Raw genomic sequence first — 22,757 nt, 5'->3', positions numbered from 1 at the left:
TGTTAGGTACATGTGGGAGCATCACAGTGATCCCCACCATGTGCTCTATGTTAGGTACATGTGGGAACATCACAGTGATCCCCACCATGTGCTCTATGTCAGGTACATGTGGGAGCATCACAGTGATCCCCACCATGTGCTCTATGTTAGGTACATATGGGAGCATCACAGTGATCCCCACCATGTGCTCTATGTTAGGTACATGTGGGAACATCACAGTGATCCCCACCATGTGCTCTATGTTAGGTACATGTGGGAACATCACAGTGATCCCCACCATGTGCTCTATGTTAGGTACATGTGGGAACATCACAGTGATCCCCACCATGTGCTCTATGTTAGGTACATGTGGGAACATCACAGTGATCCCCACCATGTGCTCTATGTTAGGTACATGTGGGAACTTCACAGTGATCCCCACCATGTGCTCTATGTCAGGTACATTAGGAACATCACAGTGATCCCCACCATGTGCTCTATGTCAGGTACATTAGGAACATCACAGTGATCCCCACCATGTGCTCTATATCAGATACATGTAGGAGCATCACAGTGATCCACACCATGTGCTCTATGTTAGGTACATGTGGGAACATCACAGTGATCCCCACCATGTGCTCTATGTTAGGTACATGTGGGAACATCACAGTGATCCCCACCATGTGCTCTATGTCAGGTACATGTGGGAACATCACAGTGATCCCCACCATGTGCTCTATGTTAGGTATATGTGGGACCATCACAGTGATCCCCACCATGTGCTCTATGTCAGGTACATGTGGGAACATCACAGTGATCCCCACCATGTGCTCTATGTCAGGTACATGTGGGAGCATCACAGTGATCCCCACCATGTGCTCTATGTTAGGTACATGTGGGAGCATCACAGTGATCCCCACCATGTGCTCTATGTTAGGTACATGTAGGAGCATCACAGTGATCCCCACCATGTGCTCTATGTCAGGTACATGTGGGAACATCACAGTGATCCCCACCATGTGCTCTATGTCAGGTACATGTGGGAGCATCACAGTGATCCCCACCATGTGCTCTATGTCAGGTACATGTGGGAACATCACAGTGATCCCCACCAGGTGCTCTATGTTAGGTACATGTGGGAGCATCACAGTGATCCCCACCATGTGCTCTATGTCAGGTACATATAGGAACATCACAGTGATCCCCACCATGTGCTCTATGTCAGGTACATGTGGGAACATCACAGTGATCCCCACCAGGTGCTCTATGTTAGGTACATGTGGGAGCATCACAGTGATCCCCACCATGTGCTCTATGTTAGGTACATGTAGGAGCATCACAGTGATCCCCACCATGTGCTCTATGTTAGGTACATGTGGGAGCATCACAGTGATCCCCACCATGTGCTCTATGTCAGGTACATGTGGGAGCATCACAGTGATCCCCACCATGTGCTCTATGTCAGGTACATGTGGGAGCATCACAGTGATCCCCACCATGTGCTCTATGTCAGGTACATGTGGGAGCATCACAGTGATCCCCACCATGTGCTCTATGTCAGGTACATGTGGGAACATCACAGTGATCCCCACCATGTGCTGTATGTTAGGTACATGTGGGAACATCACAGTGATCCCCACCAGGTGCTCTATGTCAGGTACATGTGGGAACATCACAGTGATCCCCACCATGTGCTCTATGTCAGGTACATGTGGGAGCATCACAGTGATCCCCACCATGTGCTCTATGTTAGGTACTACTGGGAACATCACAGTGATCCCCACCATGTGCTCTATGTTAGGTATATGTGGGAACATCACAGTGATCCCCACCATGTGCTCTATGTTAGGTACATGTGGGAGCATCACAGTGATCCCCACCATGTGCTCTATGTCAGGTACATGTGGGATCATCACAGTGATCCCCACCATGTGCTCTATGTTAGGTACATGTAGGAGCATCACAGTGATCCCCACCATGTGCTCTATGTCAGGTACATGTGGGAACATCACAGTGATCCCCACCATGTGCTCTATGTCAGGTACATGTGGGAGCATCACAGTGATCCCCACCATGTGCTCTATGTTAGGTACATGTAGGAGCATCACAGTGAACCCCACCATGTGCTCTATGTCAGGTACATGTGGGAGCATCACAGTGATTCCCTCCATGTGCTCTATGTTAGGTACATGTGGGACCATCACAGTGATCCCCACCATGTGATCTATGTAAGGTACATGTAGGAGCATCACAGTGATCCCCACCATGTGCTCTATGTCAGGTACATGTGGGAACTTCACAGTGATCCCCACCATGTCCTCTATGTCAGGTACATGTGGGAACATCACAGTGATCCCCACCATGTGCTCTATGTCAGGTACATGTGGGAACATCACAGTGATCCCCACCATGTGCTCTATGTTAGGTACATGTGGGAACATCACAGTGATCCCCACCATGTGCTCTATGTCAGGTACATGTGGGAACTTCACAGTGATCCCCACCATGTGCTCTATGTCAGGTACATGTAGGAACATCACAGTGATCCCCACCATGTGCTCTATGTTAGGTACATGTGGGACCATCACAGTGATTCCCACCATGTGCTCTATGTCAGGTACATGTGGGAACTTCACAGTGATCCCCACCATGTGCTCTATGTTAGGTACATGTAGGAACATCACAGTGATCCCCACCATGTGCTCTATGTCAGGTACATGTGGGAACTTCACAGTGATCCCCACCATGTGCTCTATGTCAGGTACATGTGGGAACTTCACAGTGATTCCCACCATGTGCTCTATGTCAGGTACATGTGGGAACTTCACAGTGATCCCCACCATGTGCTCTATGTCAGGTACATGTAGGAACATCACAGTGATCCCCACCATGTGCTCTATGTTAGGTACATGTGGGACCATCACAGTGATTCCCACCATGTGCTCTATGTCAGGTACATGTGGGAACTTCACAGTGATCCCCACCATGTGCTCTATGTTAGGTACATGTGGGACCATCACAGTGATCCCCACCATGTGCTCTATGTCAGGTACATGTGGGAACTTCACAGTGATCCCCACCATGTGCTCTATGTTAGGTACATGTAGGAACATCACAGTGATCCCCACCATGTGCTCTATGTTAGGTACATGTAGGAACATCACAGTGATCCCCACCCATGTGCTCTATGTTAGGTACATGTAGGAACATCACAGTGATCCCCACCATGTGCTCTATGTTAGGTACATGTGGGAACATCACAGTGATCCCCACCATGTGCTCTATGTCAGGTACATGTAGGAACATCACAGTGATCCCCACCATGTGCTCTATGTTAGGTACATGTAGGAACATCACAGTGATCCCCACCCATGTGCTCTATGTTAGGTACATGTAGGAACATCACAGTGATCCCCACCATGTGCTCTATGTTAGGTACATGTGGGAACTTCACAGTGATCCCCACCATGTGCTCTATGTTAGGTACATGTGGGAGCATCACAGTGATCCCCACCATGTGCTCTATGTTAGGTACATGTGGGAACATCACAGTGATCCCCACCATGTGCTCTATGTCAGGTACATGTGGGAACATCACAGTGATCCCCACCATGTGCTCTATGTCAGGTACATGTGGGAACATCACAGTGATCCCCACCATGTGCTCTATGTCAGGTACATGTGGGAACATCACAGTGATCCCCACCATGTGCTCTATGTCAGGTACATGTGGGAACATCACAGTGATCCCCACCATGTGCTCTATGTCAGGTACATGTGGGAGCATCACAGTGATCCCCACCATGTGCTCTATGTCAGGTACATGTGGGAGCATCACAGTGATCCCCAGCATGTGCTCTATGTCAGGTACATGTGGGAGCATCACAGTGATCCCCACCATGTGCTCTATGTTACGTACATGTGGGAACATCACAGTGATCCCCACCATGTGCTCTATGTCAGGTACATGTGGGAACATCACAGTGATCCCCACCATGTGCTCTATGTCAGGTACATGTGGGAACATCACAGTGATCCCCACCATGTGCTCTATGTCAGGTACATGTGGGAGCATCACAGTGATCCCCACCATGTGCTCTATGTCAGGTACATGTGGGAGCATCACAGTGATCCCCAGCATGTGCTCTATGTCAGGTACATGTGGGAGCATCACAGTGATCCCCACCCATGTGCTATTATAATGTACCAATACAACTATTTAAAAAGAGGTGAGACTGGCTGAGTTCCATGGTACTGATCATCACCTGGGACCAAGGTCCTAGCACCAGGCAGCCCAGCCCCTTCCAGCTGGACCTAACTGGCCTAGTGGGGCTACCTCCAAGGTAGACCCAGCCCTAGTGTCACCGGCACTGAGTGGCTTAGCCCAAATGCAGCCCTGCAGGGCCGCTCCCTCCCTACGCAGGTGTTCCTTTGAGACCTAGTGTAGATGAGGTCACACGTGGCCAACACGGGGCTGCCTGGCCTTTGAAGTCTGTGAACACCTGGAGAGCGTCGCCGCGGCCCACATCCCCTCCCACTCCTGCGTGGGTTAACCTTAGGATGTTGGCCCAGTGCCGTGGGTGAAGGCTGGGTACGTGAGCACACTGAGGGCTTTGTTTGGGGACAGCAGCCTTGGGAGAGGCCAACCCAGCAGGCTGGGTCCTTGAGCAGGCCAGGGATCCACTATGCAGGTGGGCAGCGGGCAGGCCTCATTCGGGGCTATCCGACAGGAGACTGCATTTCGGGAGTTCAGCCATTGTGGGGCAGCCGCCCCCTTTTTCCTTCCAGAAGTGGCCCAGGTGTCACACCCTCACACTGACCCTGTCCTCACTGTGTGACGATTTCCAGCCCTCCCCCAGCAAGTTTCTTGAAGGCAGTGACCTATGTGTGCTCTTCCATGTCCTCCCTGACAGTAGGCGCACTCCATGACTTTGCTTCTGGCTAGGTAGCTGTGGGGTGTGCATGCCTGCTTGGATGGATGGAGCATGGAGTGCAGGTGGGTGAGCACATGGGTGGATGGGTGGATGGACAGCTGGATGGATGGATTTGTGGATGGATGGGTGGATGGATGGGTGGATGGACAGGTGGGTGGATGGATGGGTGGATGGACAGGTGAGTGGATGGATGGGTGGATGGACAGGTAGATGGATGGACAGCTGGATGGATGGATGAGTGGATGGATGGGTGGATGGATGGGTGGATGGATGGGTGGATGGACAGCTGGATGGATGGATGAGTGGATGGATGGGTGGATGGATGGGTGGATGGACAGGTGGGTGGATGGATGGGTGGATGGACAGGTGGATGAATGTGTGAGTGGATGGATGGGTGGATGGAAAGGTGGGTGGATGATTGACACATGCACACAACATAACAAAGTAATTGAGCCACCGCCCCTCCCCAGCACGTCCCCCTCCCTCCAGACCTCCCTCCTCTGGCCCTTCCTCTGCTGATCTTCCTCTGGTTTTCGTGAGATCTGCCCCCCTCTTTCTCTTCACTTTTCCTCTCTAGTTTCTGCACTTGAGAGAGACACTGGACCCTTGACCTTCTGAGTTTGGTTTATTTCTCTTAACAGAATGGCCTCAAGTTCCAACCATTTTCCTGCAAATGCCATAACGTCACCCTTCTTTATGGCTGAATAAAATTCCATGTGTCTATACACCTCATTTTCTTTTAAAAAAATTAGTTGTAGATGGACTAATAACTGTATTTAATCTTATTTATTAATTGATGTGGTTCCGAGGGTGGGACCCAGGGCCTCCCACGTGCCAGGAAGTGCTCTCCCACGGAGCCACAGCCCAGCAGAATCACCACTGTGTCTCAGTCCATTCCTCTGCTGACGGACACCTAGGCTGGCCCGGGTCTGGCTGCTGAGAACGGTGCTGCGGTCAGCGGGATGTGCATGTGTCCTGGGGTGTGCGGATGCCCGCTCTCCAGGGTGAGTGCCGAGGCGTGGGGAGCGGGTCCCATGGCGGTCCCACTCCTCTCTTGAGGCACCTCTGCTTGCTCTCCAGAGTGGACATACTAATTTGCAGTCCACCCACCTGGTACAGTGGACCTTTCTCCCCATTATCCTTGTGTTCCTGATGATGGCCGTCTGACTGGAGTGCCATGAGGTCTCACTGCAGTTTGATGCGCATTTCCCTGATCGATCATGATCTTTTCATACCTTTGCTGGCCATTTGCATTTCTTCTTTTGAGAAGGTCTGTTTAGTCCATTTGCCCATTTTTGATGGTGTTATTTGGGCTTGGGGGTTAAGTTTTTCCCCTTCCTCTTACCGTCTGGATATCGATCCTGCAGACGGTAGCTGGCAAAGCTTTCCCATCCTGTGGGTTCTCTCTCCACATTCCTGATCCCATCAATGTGCAGAAGCCTGTTAATCTGACGCTGCCCATTGGTCAACTCTTGGCTTTCTTTCCTGAGCCTTAGGGATCCTCGTCTTTGTTCTCCTCACAGTGTATCTGGAAGAGCGAAAGCTGAAGATTTTGATGAATCCAGCTAACTGATCTCTTCTTCCACAACGCTGGCTTCCGTGGGAGACAGGAACTCTCGTCTCCCCCAACAACTGTGCAGCTCCAGGTGGGCGGGCTCCTCCGAGCTGGTGCTGGCCTGGGGGGTGAGGGGGGGAAGGCTGGCCGCGGTTCACACTGGCGAGCTGCTGGGACCCTGGGTGTCTATGCCAGTGCCACCCTGCGGGTTTCCCGCCCCAGCCAGTGCGACCCTCTCACCTGCTCCTTCTCAGCATCGCCGTGGCTACCTTCTGTCCTTGCACCTCCTGATTGTAGAGCCCATTGGCCAATGTCAAAAACAATTTTAAAAAATGTTTCCTGTCTCTAGGCATTTTTGACACGTGGCTTTGGCTGCAGATCCGTTTGGGAAGGACTGGCATCTTGGCGCGTCAGTCACGGTCGGGAGTCCTGCTCCTTGGGTCTGATTTCTTCAGAGAAGGCCTCCACCCTGCCGCACCCTGGTCTTTAATTCCTATATTCAGTTGTTGCTAACCTACGGAAATACAATCGAGTTTTTCAGGAATTTTTAACTGTGGCATTTACACAGTTTTCCACATGTGAGATCTATGGGCAGCCATCTCCCCAATCTGCCTTTCAGATCCAAACTTAGCCCGGCTGAGACACTGACTCCCGTGCCCCTCCCCGCTCTAGGCACACCCCAATCTACTTCCTGTCTACACATTTGTGTGTTTGCACGTTTTTCAGGGCTGGGGGTTCAACGCGTGCTAGGTAAGCACTCCTCCCCTGCGTCAGATCCCAGCCTTTTTGTGTGTTTGTTTGTTTTGAGACACGTCTCATTAAGAGGCCCTGATGCAGGACAGATGAGGCTGAACACCTGAGGAACTTTCTGGAAGCAGATTTATTTCAGCTGCAGCTAACGTATAGAAGGCTTCTGGACCCCAGGTGTGGAAATCCTTTGAGATTTATACTCAGGTTCACATAACAGTGGGTGGTTATGTAGCAAGTACCCTTTGTCCCGTACCCTCAGGCGGGACAGAGGTTTCACAGGTTTTCACCAAGAAAACAGAAACAGTAACTTTGGCACAGTAAGCTCTCTTGAAACCGAGTGTTACACCATTTGTCTGCAAACCAGACTTTTACAAGAAAGAGGAATCTTCAAACCACATGGACCTCTCTGCAGAAATCCTGTGGACGTTCTTTGTGAAATCTTGCTGACAAGAAGCTTGATTACTGGGAGGGGCTTCCCTGGAGACGCTCAGTTATGGTAAGGGTCTTTTTGGGGCGACGGCAGCCTAGGTGGCCTCGAACTTGTGCTCCTCCTGCCTCGGCCTCCCGAGTCGCGGGGGTGACAGGCTGTGCCCCGAAGCCTGCGCCGTCAGATTTTGTCCTTCGCAGGTGACTACCATTCCCTGTGGGACCCGCTGGCTCTGGCCCATCACGCCCCCGCGCTGCTGCCCCATTCCAGCCCCCGCTTTGGCAAGGTGCAGAGATCTCCCAAGACCCGACTTTCAGCCCTTTGTGATAGGCCCATTCTGTGGCTTCCCACCGGGCAGCCCGCCACGGTCTAGCACCTGGCAGCCCTGCTCACGAGGCCTGGAGCCCCGCCCACACGGCCACCGAGCCCCGCCCACAGTCCCTGGAGCCCCGCCCACGCGGCCCCGGGCCCCGCCCACATGGCCACAGAGCCCCGCCCACACGGCCCCCGAGCCCCGCCCACACGGCCCCCGAGCCCCGCCCACACGGCCCCCAAGCCCCGCCCACACGGCCTGGGGAGAGGAGATTCTTCCCACGTCTTCTCCAGGGCAGCGCCCAGCACGTGCCCTTCCGCTCCTCACAGTGGACCCCAGGCCGGCAGGGATCGCGCAGTGGTCTTGTGTGCACTTTCCTGGTGACCAGGAGTGCGTCCTCTTTTTCTGTCATTGTCCATTCCCAAACCTTCTTTGTCCACTTTGAACGGCTTGCACTGACCGGCTGGCCCCGTGACCGTAACAACCCACCGGCCCAGGCAGCAGCTCTCGGAACCCCAGCTGCCTGGACAGCCGTTCTGTCCCGCGTGGCAGTTCTGCCTCTTCCCAGCCTGGACGTCTGCTCAGGTTCCAGCCAGCTCCGTCCTTCCAGGTCTGCGCGCAGGACCGGCTGGTGGCTTCTCAAAGTCCTTTGGAGGCCTGGCTCGGTGGCGCCTGCCGGTAATCCCAGAGACTTAGGTGGCTGAGACAGGAGGATCGCAAGTTTAAAGCCAGCCTCAGCAACGGTGAGACCTGACTGTTAACAAAGTACAAAACAGGGCTGGGGATGCGGTCAGAGGTTGAGTGCCCTCAGTTCAATCCCTGGTACCAAAATAAAGAAAGCTACCCTCCTGTGTCTGCAAGCCGGTGCTTGTGCCATGTCCCACAACCCCGAGGGGGCAGAGCTGGGCCCGTCGGTCAGGAGACACAGAGCCTCAGGCTAGGCCCACCTGCCTTCCTAACATCCTCTGCTGCAAGTTCCATAGGTCATGGGATGGGATTCGTTAACATGGTCCTGTCGGCCCTGTGCTCACCAGGGGTGTCCATCCACAGCTCTCTTCCTGGACCGTCTTTCTGTGGTTTTCGTATGGGGTTAACGCTGGCCTCAGAGGGCGCTGGGAGGGCTCCTCCTCTTCACTCTTTGGAGAAGATTTGTGTAGAGGTGGTTCCAGTTGCTCCCTCATCACTGGGCAGAGGTCAGCAGCCAAGCCATCTGGGCTCTCTCGTGGCAAAGCCCCGTTTGGGTGCGTTTTAGTTACAGTCGATTCCTTTACCACGGGGCCCTCCTAGTCATTGGCTCATGAGCAAGTTTTGGTAAAATGTATCTTCAGGAATCTGTCCACCTCCTCCATGGCTGAACCTGCCCGAGCCTGTCCGAGCGTCCCTCACGATCCTCCAGCAGCTGTGGCATTGTGGCCGTCACACTCCTGTTCCCGTCAGTGGTGACGAGTCTCTCTTTTGCCTGTTGGCCTGCCCGAGGCTTTCCTTGATGGCTTCGCTGGTCTTTCTCTAGTGTTACTGCGCGGTTTTATCAGGGTTTGTATTGGGCTTAATTTGCTCCTGTTTTCTTGCCCGATTCCCAAGGTAGGGGCATTGGCTGGAGCTCTTTCTTGTTTTCTCCTGCAGTGGTCACTGCTGAAGGCTTGCCCACACACTGCTGTAGCAGTATCCCACGAATCACGGCCACTCCTTGAGCTTCTGCCCCCTCGTCCGCTCTCTAGGGTCTCTCCGGCCACTGCGCCTTGCAAACGCACCAGGATCCAGTACTGCCCAGCCAGGGAAAGGAAGCACACCAGGCATTTCCAGCAGAGGGGAGCCGTGTGGAAAGCGGAAGAGCAGAACTCGGCACTGAGGCATCCTGTTGAGAGCCACAGCCAAAGGGGCCCCAGCAAACTTCCAGCTGCCAGCAAACTTCCAGCTGCCGGCTGATGATTGGCTCACAGCGGCCCCAGCAACTTCTAGCTGCCAACTGATTGGCTCCTCTGCGGTGATGCTCATTGGGCTGTTTCCCTGCCCTTTCAGACCACGGAGCTGCTCATTGGGGGACTTCTTTGGCTCCGCCCACGTGACCCAGCCAATGGCCTCAAGAACAGGAGGAGTGGGGGAGGTGGAGAGGCTTGTGGGAAGGTGGTGGCAGTTGGGCTCTGAGGGTTTTCCTGAGGAGCTGTGTGGTGTGGTGTGTGTGGTTCTAAAAATAAAGTTCGTTTCTTTTGACAAGTGGCTCCTGGTTGTGCCCAGCCAGACTGCGGCATTTGGTGGCTCGCACGGGGACGACTGAGGGTAAGTAAACTGCTGGCCCCTGAGGGCAGGGCGAGAGGATGGGGAGCCACTCTAAGTTTACTCTTTTGTTTTGCTTCTGTTTTAAGTTGCCTGTCCCTGGAGATGGGTGAGAGGGAAGGAAAACCGCTCACGTCTGAGGAACAGATAGGGAGAAAGGACGGATGCACATGTCAGGAGGATAGAAAGGCTATAATGAATTTTTGTTGTTCCATTTTTATTTCATTCTGTCTCGGCTTTGTTTGGCGTCATCTTGCTGGGTTGTATTATAGTAGAAATACGGGATCAGCAATTAGTAAAAAACAAACCGAAAGAGTGTTAAGTAAACTGTTAGAGGAAGGAGGCTTCCCAGTAAAACCAAGAGCAGTCAGGGCATAGGTTGATACAATACAAAAATGTAGCCCATGGCTTTTTAAGGAGGAGTTGTTAGATATATCACAGTGGGACCATCATGGTGAGGATTTAAAAAGAATAGAAAAGAAAAGCCCAGGGACTCTGCCAGTTGGCACATTGCCATTGTGGGCGTTGGTATCTGGTTTGCTTAGTCCAAAGCCTTCAGTTCAGACAATGGTAGAGGAAGGAGAAGACATATTGATTCAAGTAAAAGAGGTCTCTCAAGTTAGTCAGAATGAGGAAAAGATTCAAGTGAAAGAGAAGGTCTCTCGAGCTACTCAGACAGAGGAAGGAAGTTTAGAGCAGAAAAAGCCATCAGGGGAAAAGTTACAACAGGAGACTGCTACTCACACCTTTCTATCACCAGAGGGCGTAAGTGTCCAACCAACAAGGCCACCTCCATGTGCTGGGAGGCCCCCAACCCCCGCAGTTGATAGTTGGGATCCTGAGATAGGACCTCAAGTATTAAATGCCCTGTATTTCAGGTAGGAGGGCAGCGAGTTCACCATGCTTTAAGTTTCAAAACAGTGAAGCAGCTAAAAGAGGTTGTAACAACCTATGGTCCTCAAGCACCCTTCACTGTAAGCTTGGTCGAATCCATTAACAACTTGAACATGACGCCAGCAGATTGGGCTAATATGTGTAAAGCTGTGCTAAATGGAGGACAATACCTGTTATGGAAGGTTGCCAATGAGGAATTTTGCAAGGAGACGGCTAGGCGAAATGCAGCAGCTGGTTATCCTCAGAGAAATCTAGATATGTTGTTAGGAAAGGGACCTTATGAGGGTCAGCAGCAACAAATTGCATATGATCCTGGCGTATACGTACAAATTGCTGCAGATACAGTGAGGGCATGGAAGACTTTACAAGGACATGGAGATTTACAAGGTCAATTATCTAAGGTAATACAAGGAGCTAATGAACCTTATGCTGAATTTGTAGATAGGCTTATTCAAACAGCTACCAGAGTTTTGGGGAATACAGAACAAGCAATGCCATTAATAAAACAACTGGCTTATGACCAAGCGAATCGTTGGTGCAGAGATATCATTAGACCATGGAAACATGAAGATTTAAACACATATATTAAATTATGTAGAGACATTAATGAACAAGGGCAAATCGTGGCAGCTGCAGTACAACAGGCTTTAGATGCCAGAGACATTAATGAACAAGGGCAAGTCTTGGCAGCTGCAGTACAACAGGCTTTAGATGCCAGGCCAAGAACATGCTACAATTGTGAACAAACAGGACATTTTAAAAGGAATTGCCCCATAGGAGGAGGGTTTAACAGAACTAGGTATCAAAGGAGTAGAATACCGGGTATTTGCCCAGGATGCCATAGAGGGAGACATTGGGCTAATGAATGCCATTCTCAAACCACCATAGAGGGTACTCCATTATCAAAAAATGAACAAGGACCAGGTGTTTATCCACAATATTGTGGAGAAAGGCATCGGGCTCCATTGCCAAAAAATGGACAGGGGGCCCCAGTGCTCCGAGGCCCCAAACCACAAATATACGGAGCACTGAAGGAACCCAGCAACCCCATCAGGATAGTGCCCAGGACACATTGTCCATCAGATCCCTCATCAGACAAACCGGAGGGAGCGCAGGGTTGGACATCTGCGCCTCCGCCAGATCAGTACTAACTCCAGAGATGGGAGTTCAAATCATTCCCACAGGGGTAAAAGGGCCTCTTCCCAAAGGAACAGTAGACTTATTATTGGGACGCAGCTCTTCTACTCTAAAAGGACTTTTGGTAAGTCCTGGGGTAATTGATCCCGATTATGAAGGTGAAATAAAAATTATAGCCAGTTCTCCAAAGGGTATATCAGTAATTTCACCAGGAGATAGAACAGCACAGTTACTAATAATACCCAGCCTACATGATAAATTTTCCAGCCATACTGTAGAAAGAGGTTCCAAGGGATTAGGCTCCACAGGTGTAGATTGGGCTATGCTTTCTTTAAATTTAGATTCTCGCCCCATGCTAAAACAAGGACATGACTTTAATGGGCTGCTGGACACAGGTGCTGACCTCAGCATCATATCTCGTCAACAATGGCCAAAACATTGGCCATTACAACAAGCCACTCAAACGCTTCGAGGCCTAGGAGTGGCGACTAATCCCGATAGAAGTGCAATGGTATTAGATTGGAAGGATCCTGAAGGATGTGAAGGAACTATACAGCCCTATGTATTGGATCATCTTCCTATAAATTTATGGGGACAAGATGTCCTAGATCAATTAGGTTTGACATTAACAAATAACATCAACCAAAATGCACCCACTATTATGACTAGACAAGGTTCTAGGAAAGGAAAAAGATTAGAAAAACAAGAACAAGGTATAGCAGCACCAAGTCAAATAGATCAAGGTACAGACAGTCATGGGTTGGATTTTCAGAAAGGGCCACTGAGACAATAAAAATTACTTGGAAATCAGAAAGACCAGTATGGGTTCCTCAGTGGCCCCTGACAACAGAAAAGATACAAGCAGCCCATGACCTGGTCAAACAACAATTAGTGGAAGGACATGTACAACCTTCTGTATCTCCCCATAATACTCCCATTTTTGTCATCAAAAAGAAATCTGGTAAATGGAGATTATTGCAAGATTTAAGAGCCATTAATAATGAGATGGTTATTATGGAACCTGCTCAATTGGGGATTCCTCAATTGTCTGCTTTGCCAAAAACCTGGTATGTTTTAGCTATAGATATTAAAGACTGTTTTTTTTTTTCAATTCCAATTCATCCTGAGGATAGTCCACGTTTTGCATTTACTATCCCTGCACTGAATCATGAAGGTCCTGATCAGAGATATGAATGGAAAGTACTCCCTCAAGGGATGGCTAACAGCCCAACTATGTGTCAAATTTATGTTAACAAAGTAATCCAGCCACTTAGAAATCAAAATCCTGAGCTACAAATATTTCACTATATGGATGATGTATTATTAGCACACAAAGCTAAAAACACATTGCTAGAATGTTATGCCACACTTACAAATTTATTAAAAAATTATAATCTAGAGATAGCGATAGATAAAGTACAATTAAATTTTCCAATTAATTATTTAGGAGTTCTATTATCCTCAACCATGGTCCGTCCACCAAAAATTCAAATACGAGTAGATCAACTCAAATCACTTAATGACTTTCAAAAGTTATTAGTAGACATAAATTGGATAAGGCCTTATCTAGGTATACCAACAGGAGAGTTAGGACCTTTATTTGATATCCTAAAAGGTCCATCAGATCCAAATTCACCCCGAATGTTAACGCCTGAAGCAAGAAAGGCATTAAAAATCATTGCAACATATATGGAAAATATGCATTTGGATAGAATTGATATAAGTTTGCCTTTATTATTTATTGTACTACCAACAAAAAATATTCCTACAGGAGTGTTTTGGCAAGAAGGTCCATTATTATGGATACATTTATCTTATTCTCCTAACACTATTCTTACTAGGTATCCTGAGGCTGTAGGACAATTAATACTCCAAGGAATAAAAGCAGCAAATGGAATGTTTGGAATTTCTCCCAATAAAATTATTACTCCATATACTATGAATCAAATTGATGAGTTAGCTGATGAGTTAAATACTTGGGCAATAATCATGTGCAAATCTAATGTTTCATTTGATAATCACTTACCATCTAATCCTTTATTTTCTTTTTGGTCATTGCATCCTGTAATTTTTCCAAAAATGACAAGAAAAACTCCTATCATGAATGCTCCAAATATATTCACTGATGGGTCAAATAATGGTACAGCAGCAATAGTTACACCTGATCAAACTTTTACATTTTTAGTACCCAAACAATCAGCTCAAAAGGTAGAGCTTAATGCAGTATTACAAACTTTTGTGATGTTTAAAGATTCTGTATTTAATTTATTTTCCAATAGTCAGTATATAGTTAATGCTATAGTATCCCTTGAAGATGTAGGTAGGATTTCCCCTTCCTCTGTTTTCTCTTTGCTTTCCACTATACAAAGTCTAATCTGGGATAGAAAAGATACATTCTTTATAGGACATATCAGAGCACATACAGGATTGCCTGGAGCCCTTAGTTTGGGCAATGATTTAGCAGATAAAACTACACATGACATACATATTTTCTCTACACTAGAAGAAGCTATAAATTTTCATAAAAGGTTCCATGTCAATGCTAATACTTTACAAAAGCGTTTTAAAATAACTAAGGAACAAGCTAGACAAATAATAAAACAATGTCAAAATTGTGTGACCTTTTTACCACAAGTTAATCTTGGAGTCAATCCTAGAGGACTGAAACCTAACCATATTTGGCAGATGGACATCACACACTTGCCAGAATTTGGAAAATTAAAATATTTGCATGTTATAGTTGATACTTCTGGATTTTTGATGGGCTCCCTTCATGCCGGAGAAAAAACTAAAGATGTTATAGCTCATTGCTTACAAAATTTTGCCACTATGGGCGTTCCAAAACAGTTAAAAACAGATAATGGTCCTGGTTATACGTCTACCTCTTTTAAACAATTTTGCTCATCATTTGGCATTACTCATATAACAGGAATCCCATACAATCTACAGGGACAAGGCATAGTTGAAAGAGCTCATCAAACTATTAAAATGTACTTATTAAAGCAAAAAGAAGGAATTGGGAAGGGGTATATATTCCCCAAAGATAAACTTAAAATAACCCTTTTTACTCTAAACTTTTTAAATTTGGATTCATCAGGGCTTAGTGCTGTGGAAAGGCATATGTGTCCAAAAAATGTACATAAGACCAGGGTACTTTGGAAGGATATTCTAACAGGACAATGGAAAGTTCCTGACCCAGTGATTGTCTGTAGTCGGGGGTCTGTTTGTGTGTTTCCACAGGGAGAACAGCAGCCGATTTGGATTCCAGAGAGATTAACTAAAGCGATTTCTACAGACCAAAAAGAAGATGATTTGGCTCAAATCCATAACAGCTGATATCCAGAACTCCAGCTTGGCTATCCTTACATCTGCGACAGAACCAGGATGCTTTTTTCAATATCTATTTTATTATTGCCCTTTCCCACATCATGAAGTTCTATTTTGTTTTTTGAGCTCATACAGACCTAGGTTAATGTTTTGCTGATCAGCTCTATTTTTTTTTTTGACTATAGAGTTTTTAAACATTGCAATGGAGATTTCACCTGTAAAAAGTTATAAGGCCTTTACTATTATGTTATGTGTTGTATGTATTATGTGTGCACACTTGTGTTTTGTGTTGTATGTTTGTATGTGCTTATGTCCATATATCATATATAATGAACACTCATGAAAAAATGGATCCAAATATTTTTTTTATTCACGTGATTTAAATGGTTTAATTTAAATTTGGTAAACAACTGTTGAGGATTGTTTTAATATGTGAACAAAAAAGGAGGTTAACAGATCTGTTTGTTTACTTTCACCTATCCTTTTCATTATATTTAATAATTCTCTTCAAGACAATGTAAATTGTTAAGAAAGTTGTTTTCTTTTAGTGCCTTCTGGAATGTTACATAGTTTTTTCTTTAGCCATTATTGCCAGAATTCCTATCTTCATCCCAGTGCCGGTGAAGACAAAGATAAAACCAATCTACAGCTTCTGCAATAGCCATCACTGAACTGCTTGCAGAACTTGCCTGGACTATGTGTCACTTGTATGCATTGTGAACTATCTGTTGGTGCAGCGACTTGTGGTAGTGTTGGGGTATTTTTGCTGATGATGTCATCAGTGGTACAAATTTTTCCAAAAGGAGCTGTCAATTGGCTTGGTGTATCTTCCTCCCTTCTGCTTGTCATGATCGTTCAGCTAAAATTTGGGGGCCAACAAAGGTGAGGCAAAGAACCTCACCCCCCCGGTGGTACCTCTCCACAGGTGTGGCTGTATACTGGACCGGTAGTCAATGACGGGTAAGATCCAATTGCAGTGATACCAACCTAAGACAGGAGGCTGACGCCTTGAGGTCAGCTCATCCGATGACGGGTAAGGACCATATGTAGTATTGGACAACCTAAGGCAGGCACGGTCCCTAAGCCACATGTTTGTTGTTTAAACAGAGAGGGGGAGATGTTGAGAGCCACAGCCTAAGGGGCCCCAGCCAACTTCCAGCTGCCGGCTGATGATGGCTCACAGCGGCCCCAGCAACATCTAGCTGATTGGCTCCTCTGTGGTGATGCTCATTGGGCTGTTTCCCTGCCCTTCAGACCACGGAGCTGCTCATTGGGGGACTTCTTTGGCTCTGCCCATGTGACCCAGCCAATCGGCCTCAAGAGCAGGAGGATTGTGGGAGGTGGAGAGGCTGGTGTGGGGGTGAGAGGCTTGTGTAAGCCGGTGGTGGCAGTTGGGCTCTGAGGGTTTTTCCTGAGGAGCTGTTTTGTTTGGCGTGTGTGGTTTTAAAAATAAAGTTAGTTTCTTTTGACAAGTGGCTCCTGAATTGTGCCCAGCCAGACTGCGGCAGCATCCAGCACTGGGAGCCCTGCAACTTCCACTCCCAGGGCTGCAAGAGCAAGATGGAAGAGACAGGCCTACCAGAACACAGGCACAGAGAAAGAGGAGGGTCTGCAGGTGGGCTCAGCCGCGCTCGCATGGACAGTGCCAAAAGAAGCTGCAAGGCTGCAGGAGGAGCCCTCCTCGGTGGCTCGAGGGACTCTAAAGAGAAACGTCACCCATCCCCGGCCCCCGACAGCACCTTCCAGGAAGCTGTCTGGCCAGGAAAGCTGGAAGTACTATCTGAAAATCTCTGGCCAGGTGTATCAGTTAGCTATTGCTGCATAAGAAAGCACTAAAAACCCAGTGGTTTCAAACAATAAACAGTGGGTACACATGTGTGCACATGTGCAAATGCACACAGGTGAGTCTACACATGTGTTCTCCAGTGTCCCTGAGAAGGCCTGCAATGTCACATGGTAGCAATGATCACACCTAGAGCCCAGATCTTGGTTTCTAACTACCTTCCTCCCATAAAAGGAACCACAGCTCCTTCAAGGAGTGGCTGAGATTCTGGGCAAGGAAATGGCAAGATAAACTGAAGCATTTTGTGATGCTGGAAAATGAGGATGCACTCCAAACAGGATGAGAGCGTGTCAGAGGGACAGGGAGAGCCATGGCCCAGGGGCTCCCGGTGGCCAGAGCTGGAACCACAGATCACACTGGACATGCCCAAAGAATGAACTACCTAGGAATTCGGTGGTGCAAAGAAGTGACAGAATCAACTCGTTTTATAAAAGAATCCCAATTAATTGGTGTAGGAGAAATGGGGAAAATCAAAACTCACCATCAGTATCATGAGCAGGAATTGCTGCTGCTGATATCCACTAAAGACTCTAAAACCAGTGGGCCAAGGTCTGAAGAGAAATAAGCTATTTGCATAAATTCAAAATATCTTCCCCAAGAAATTTACCACTTATGAAGTAGCAAAATAGTGAGTTTGCTGAGAGAAGGCACCAGCGCCCCTCAGCCAAGTGGCCCATGTCATCCCAGGCTGCAGGGACCTGGAAGCCCAGGTGCAGGCACCGCCCTCCTCTCTGGTGCCTGTGGACCCAGCTGTGGGATCACGGGTCATGTGGTAGTTCTAGTTCTGACCCTTAAGGGACCTGCAGACCCCTTCCTGTGACATCTGCACTGATGAACGTCCTCTTGTGGAACAGGCTCACAGTCATCCAGACAGTGAGCGGAGGCGGGATCTGGCTCCTAGTGCTGGCTGCGTGTGCCCAGACCCCCAGAGCCCACCAGAGCTCATGGGCATCCTCCAGTGGAGGCACAGAAGCTGTGCTGGGGGATCGAATGGAGGGGGTCCAGCCCATGGATTTGTTGGGGAGTCTGGGAGGTGCCAGGACCAAGCAGGGTGCTGGGGTGACCTCCCCAGGCCTCAGGGGCCCAGAAGCCGGTGTCAGACTGAGGGGGTGCATGGGGCTGGACCTGGGGGGAGCCAACACTCCAGGTCTGCTCCCACAGCCACCCTCTGCCTCCACCTGGTAGGCAGAGCTCTTGGAAGCAGCTGGCCCAGTAGTCTGGGGAGGACCACAGAGAAGTGGACAGAGGCTAGAGCACCGTGTCCGCATCTTGGATCAGTCCAGGGATGGATCCCAAGCAGAACAAGCTGGAGGTGAGGGTGAGGCATGAATGGAGAGTGAAGAGCAGCTTAGCCCAGGAGCCACAGCGATGCCCGTGAGCCTGCGGTCAGCCCCCAGGACTGAAGGGGCGGGGAGGGGGTTCTCCCCCCTGAGAGCTGCCCTGGAGCAGACACCACCCATGCTCCAGGGGTCCTGCAGGTGGCCTCAGGTCCGTGCAGAGAAGGGTCCGGGCAGAGGTGGGAGGCAAGGCCCTGGGGAGGTTCCAGCAAACACCTTGTGGCTGCAGGTGTGCTGGGAGGTGAACAGAGGGGAGGGAGTCTCCTGGAGAAGCATCCTGGACTGTTCCTCTCTCCCCAGCTTTCCAGAGCCCCTGCGTCCTCCCACCAGGGCAGCTGCACTGGGGAAGCAGAGCTGGGGGCTGCGGGCACCAGCTCTGAAGCCACGGGCACTCCAGGAGATGCAGGCATCACTGGTGGGAGACCGGGGTCCATGGAGCGCCAACCCAGGCCACCTCCCTGTGGCCCTTCTGCAGCTGCTCTCCAGGTTCCAGAGCACACGCTGGGGGACACTGCTGAACCCTCGCCTGGTGCCCACACACAGGCCCATGCACAGTGCCCACACACAGGGCCCACGCCTGGTGCTCCTGCACAATTCCCACACTGGGTGCCCACACATGGTGCCCATGCACAGTGCCCATACCTGGTGCACATACCTGGTGCACACACCTGGTGCCCACACATGGTGCCCATGCACAGTGCCCATACCTGGTGCACACACCTGGTGCACACACCATTCATGCCTCACCCTCACCTCCAGCTTATTCTTCTTGGGATCCACACATGGTGCCCATGCACAGTACCCATACCTGGTGCACACACCTAGTGCACACACCTGGTGCCCATGCACAGTGCCCATACCTGGTGCACACACCTAGTGCACATACATGGTGCCCATGCACAGTGCCCATACCTGGTGCACACACCTGGTGCCCACACATGGTGCCCATGCACAGTACCCATACCTGGTGCACACACCTAGTGCACACACCTGGTGCCCATGCACAGTGCCCATACCTGGTGCACACACCTGGTGCACACACAGGTGCCCATGCACAGTGCCCACACATGGTACCTATGTGCAGTGCCAATACCTGGTGCCCACACCTGGTGCTCACACATGTGCCCATGCACAGTACCCACACATGGTGCCCATGCACAGTGCCCATACCTGGTGCACATACCTGGTGCCCACACCTGGTGCCCACACATGGTGCCCATACCTGGTGCACACACCTGGTGCCCACACAGGTGCCCATGCACAGTGCCCACACATGGTGCCCAACATGGTGCCTATGCACAGTATCCATACCTAGAACCCACACTTAGTGCCCACACATGGTTCCCATGCACAGTGCCCAAACATGATGCCCACTCCTGGTGCCACACAGGGTGTCCATGCACAGTACCCACACATGGTGGCCACATCTGATGCCCACACCTAGTGCTCACACATGGTGCCCACCATGGTGCCCATGCACAGTGCCCACACATGGTGCCTATGTGCAGTGCCAATACCTGGTGCCCACACCTAGTGCCCACACATGGTGCCCACCATGGTGCCCGTGCACAGAGCCCACACACAGTTGCCGTACATGGTGCCCATGCACCATACCCAAACATGGTGCCCAAGTGCAGTGCCTCTGCCTTACTTGCTTGACCCTCCAAGAGGGCCCCGGAGGCCAGAGGCTCATCCCAAAGCCCCCAAAAAGTAGAACGAGGTCCTGGGTTGGGCCCTCGCAGGGCTTTCCGGGGGGTCCCAGTCAGGGCGTGGGGACTGAACCATTGTGAGTACAGGAGGGATGGACTCCAGCATCCTGGGGCTCCTGGTCTCTGCCAAGGACGTCCCAGCAGGACGCAGCCAGAGACTGCGTGAAGAGTCAGCAACAGCCACTGCCCAGCTGCCCACCCCCGGCCGGATGGCTCCAGAGCCGGCAGCTGGGCTGCAGGATAACTCACAGCCGATCAACTGCTGGTGAGGATTTCACCTCTCCCCTAATTCCCCCGTCCACCACGGGCGGAGGTGGCTCTAAAGCAACCTAAAGCCATGACCAGAGGATGGTCCAGCACAGAGGGACTCAGTCCACTCTCCTCACCAGCACAACACAGAGGGACCCTGGTTGTGGCCTCGGCCACCAGCACCCCCCCCCCCCGTCTAGGACAACACGGCCTCCCGGGGCACCCCCGGCTGCCCAGGGACCTGCTGGAGGTCGAGGTGGGCATTCTTGACCGCGTCCAGCCACACAGGTTCCCCACAGGAACCTCACACTCAGAAAGTCAAAGGCTGCTTAATGAAAAGAATCTGGGCAGGGCTGGGGCTGGCTCAGCGGTAGAGCGCTCCCCAGCACCTGCGAGGCCCTGGGTTCGATCCTCAGGTATTGTGTCAACTACAACTAAAACACAAATATTGAAAAAGAAAAGAGAAGAATCAGGGACCAGGGCTGTGCCTAAGGATGCTCCCAAGGCTGTCAGCGGCTGCCCAGACTGTGTGGAGGGGAGGGGTCCGAAGGCCGCGAGACCTGGCGGCTGGCAGGGGCGACGCTTTCTCCCACCCACCGTCCTACATTTTCCAGTGTCTGCAACACCTACAGCGTTCTGTGGAAGACACTGCCCTGTTTGGCATCTCCCCTGGCCTTTGAGGTAAGCGCTCCCCATGTCACAGCCATGGGCAGGGCCACCTCCGGGTCACAAAGTAAAGAGGGAAGGGCCTCGCTCCAGGGTCACCGGAGGCCATAAACCCTGTGTCCCACACCACACCACCATTTAACAAAATCAAACAACGCAATAAAGGAAGAGGACCATAAAGACAGACGTCAGTCGTGCGGATTTTCAGCCACGTCCAGTCCGCAGTCCCAAGGGGGCGGGGAGCCCGGGTCCTGGGTGCCGACTCAGGCCTGAGCCTGGACCTGGGGAGAGGCAGGGAGGCCCCCCTGCATTCCAGTCATTTCTCCAGGCCACACTAGGGCCGTGGCTCACAGACGTGGGCCCCAAGGAGCTCTGAGCTGGCTCTGGGTGCCCTCCTGGGGACAATGACCTCAAGACAGCAGGTCTCCCACAGGGTGTCCTCAGAGCAGACAGGGGTCAGACTCATCAGCCTCTGGCCAGTTGGGAGACAGGGCCAGGGGTCCCCAAAGGAAGATGAGGGTGGCAGGTGGGTGCAGGAGCCTGCACAGGGCGCCGGGGACCTGGCCTCCAATGCAAACCCGCCTCCGGGTGTCCGGGCCCAGCTCCCAAGCGTGGACCCAAGCCAGAAGGCCAGAGGTCACTCCCTAGGCTGGCTATTATCAAAGAACAGAAACAGGAGGCAAGGTGGGGAGATGGTGGGAAGGTAAGGTGGGGCCTCTGCGGTGGGCCAGCAGGGCAGCCCTGCCGACGGTCAGATGTGGCCAGCAGCTCCACTGTGGGGCAAGCCCAGAAGAACCAAAACCAGGCACATGAGCAGACAGACGTGGCCAGCCGTGCAGCTGGGTGCTCCCGGGCCTCCAAAGGGAAGGCCGTCCCGACATCTGCTGCCAGCTGGACGGACCCCAGGACACTGTGCTCAGTGAGAGGGGCCAGGCCCAGCAGGACAGACACTGCAGGATCCCAAGGGGCCCCCGCCGCCCTCAGGTCCACAGAGGCAGAGAGCCTAGGGGCCGGGGCTGGAGAGCAGGAGTCAGGGCCGGAGGGACAGAGCTTCAGACTGAGGAGGTGAGGACGCCCTGGAGTGTGAGGGCCACAGCAGGTGAGTGTGCCCAGCGCCCAGGGTGGTCCAGTCGGGAGCCTTATGTCGGTGTATTTTAACACAGTGAAGAAGAGGGTTTCTAGGGGATGGTTGTGGCTCAGTGGCAGAACAATTGTCAGCATGTGTGAGGCCCTGGGTTTAGCACCCAGCACCCTAAAAAATGAATCAACTCATTAAATTCAATTTTTTAAAGAGAGAAAAATCCTTTTAGATAATAAATAAGTGAATAGATAAGTGACCAGGGTGGCCAGTCCCCTGCTGTGA

General features: G+C 50.8%; 1 protein-coding gene across 1 annotated transcript in view; it reads left to right on the top strand.

Annotated features, from left to right (window-relative positions):
• The first annotated feature begins 20,571 nt into the window (after nucleotides 1-20,571).
• Nucleotides 20,572-22,757, top strand: part of Muc6 (mucin 6, oligomeric mucus/gel-forming) — a 56,587-nt gene continuing 54,401 nt past the window's right edge. The window contains exons 1-2 of the mRNA XM_077798185.1: nucleotides 20,572-20,744; nucleotides 21,343-21,409. Coding sequence (XP_077654311.1) covers nucleotides 20,572-20,744; nucleotides 21,343-21,409 — 240 coding nt within the window. The remainder of the gene's footprint in view (nucleotides 20,745-21,342; nucleotides 21,410-22,757) is intronic.

Source organism: Urocitellus parryii, chromosome 4 (genome assembly GCF_045843805.1).
Source record: "Urocitellus parryii isolate mUroPar1 chromosome 4, mUroPar1.hap1, whole genome shotgun sequence".
NCBI lineage: Eukaryota > Metazoa > Chordata > Mammalia > Rodentia > Sciuridae > Urocitellus > Urocitellus parryii.
This window is presented reverse-complemented; position numbering and strand designations above follow the sequence as displayed.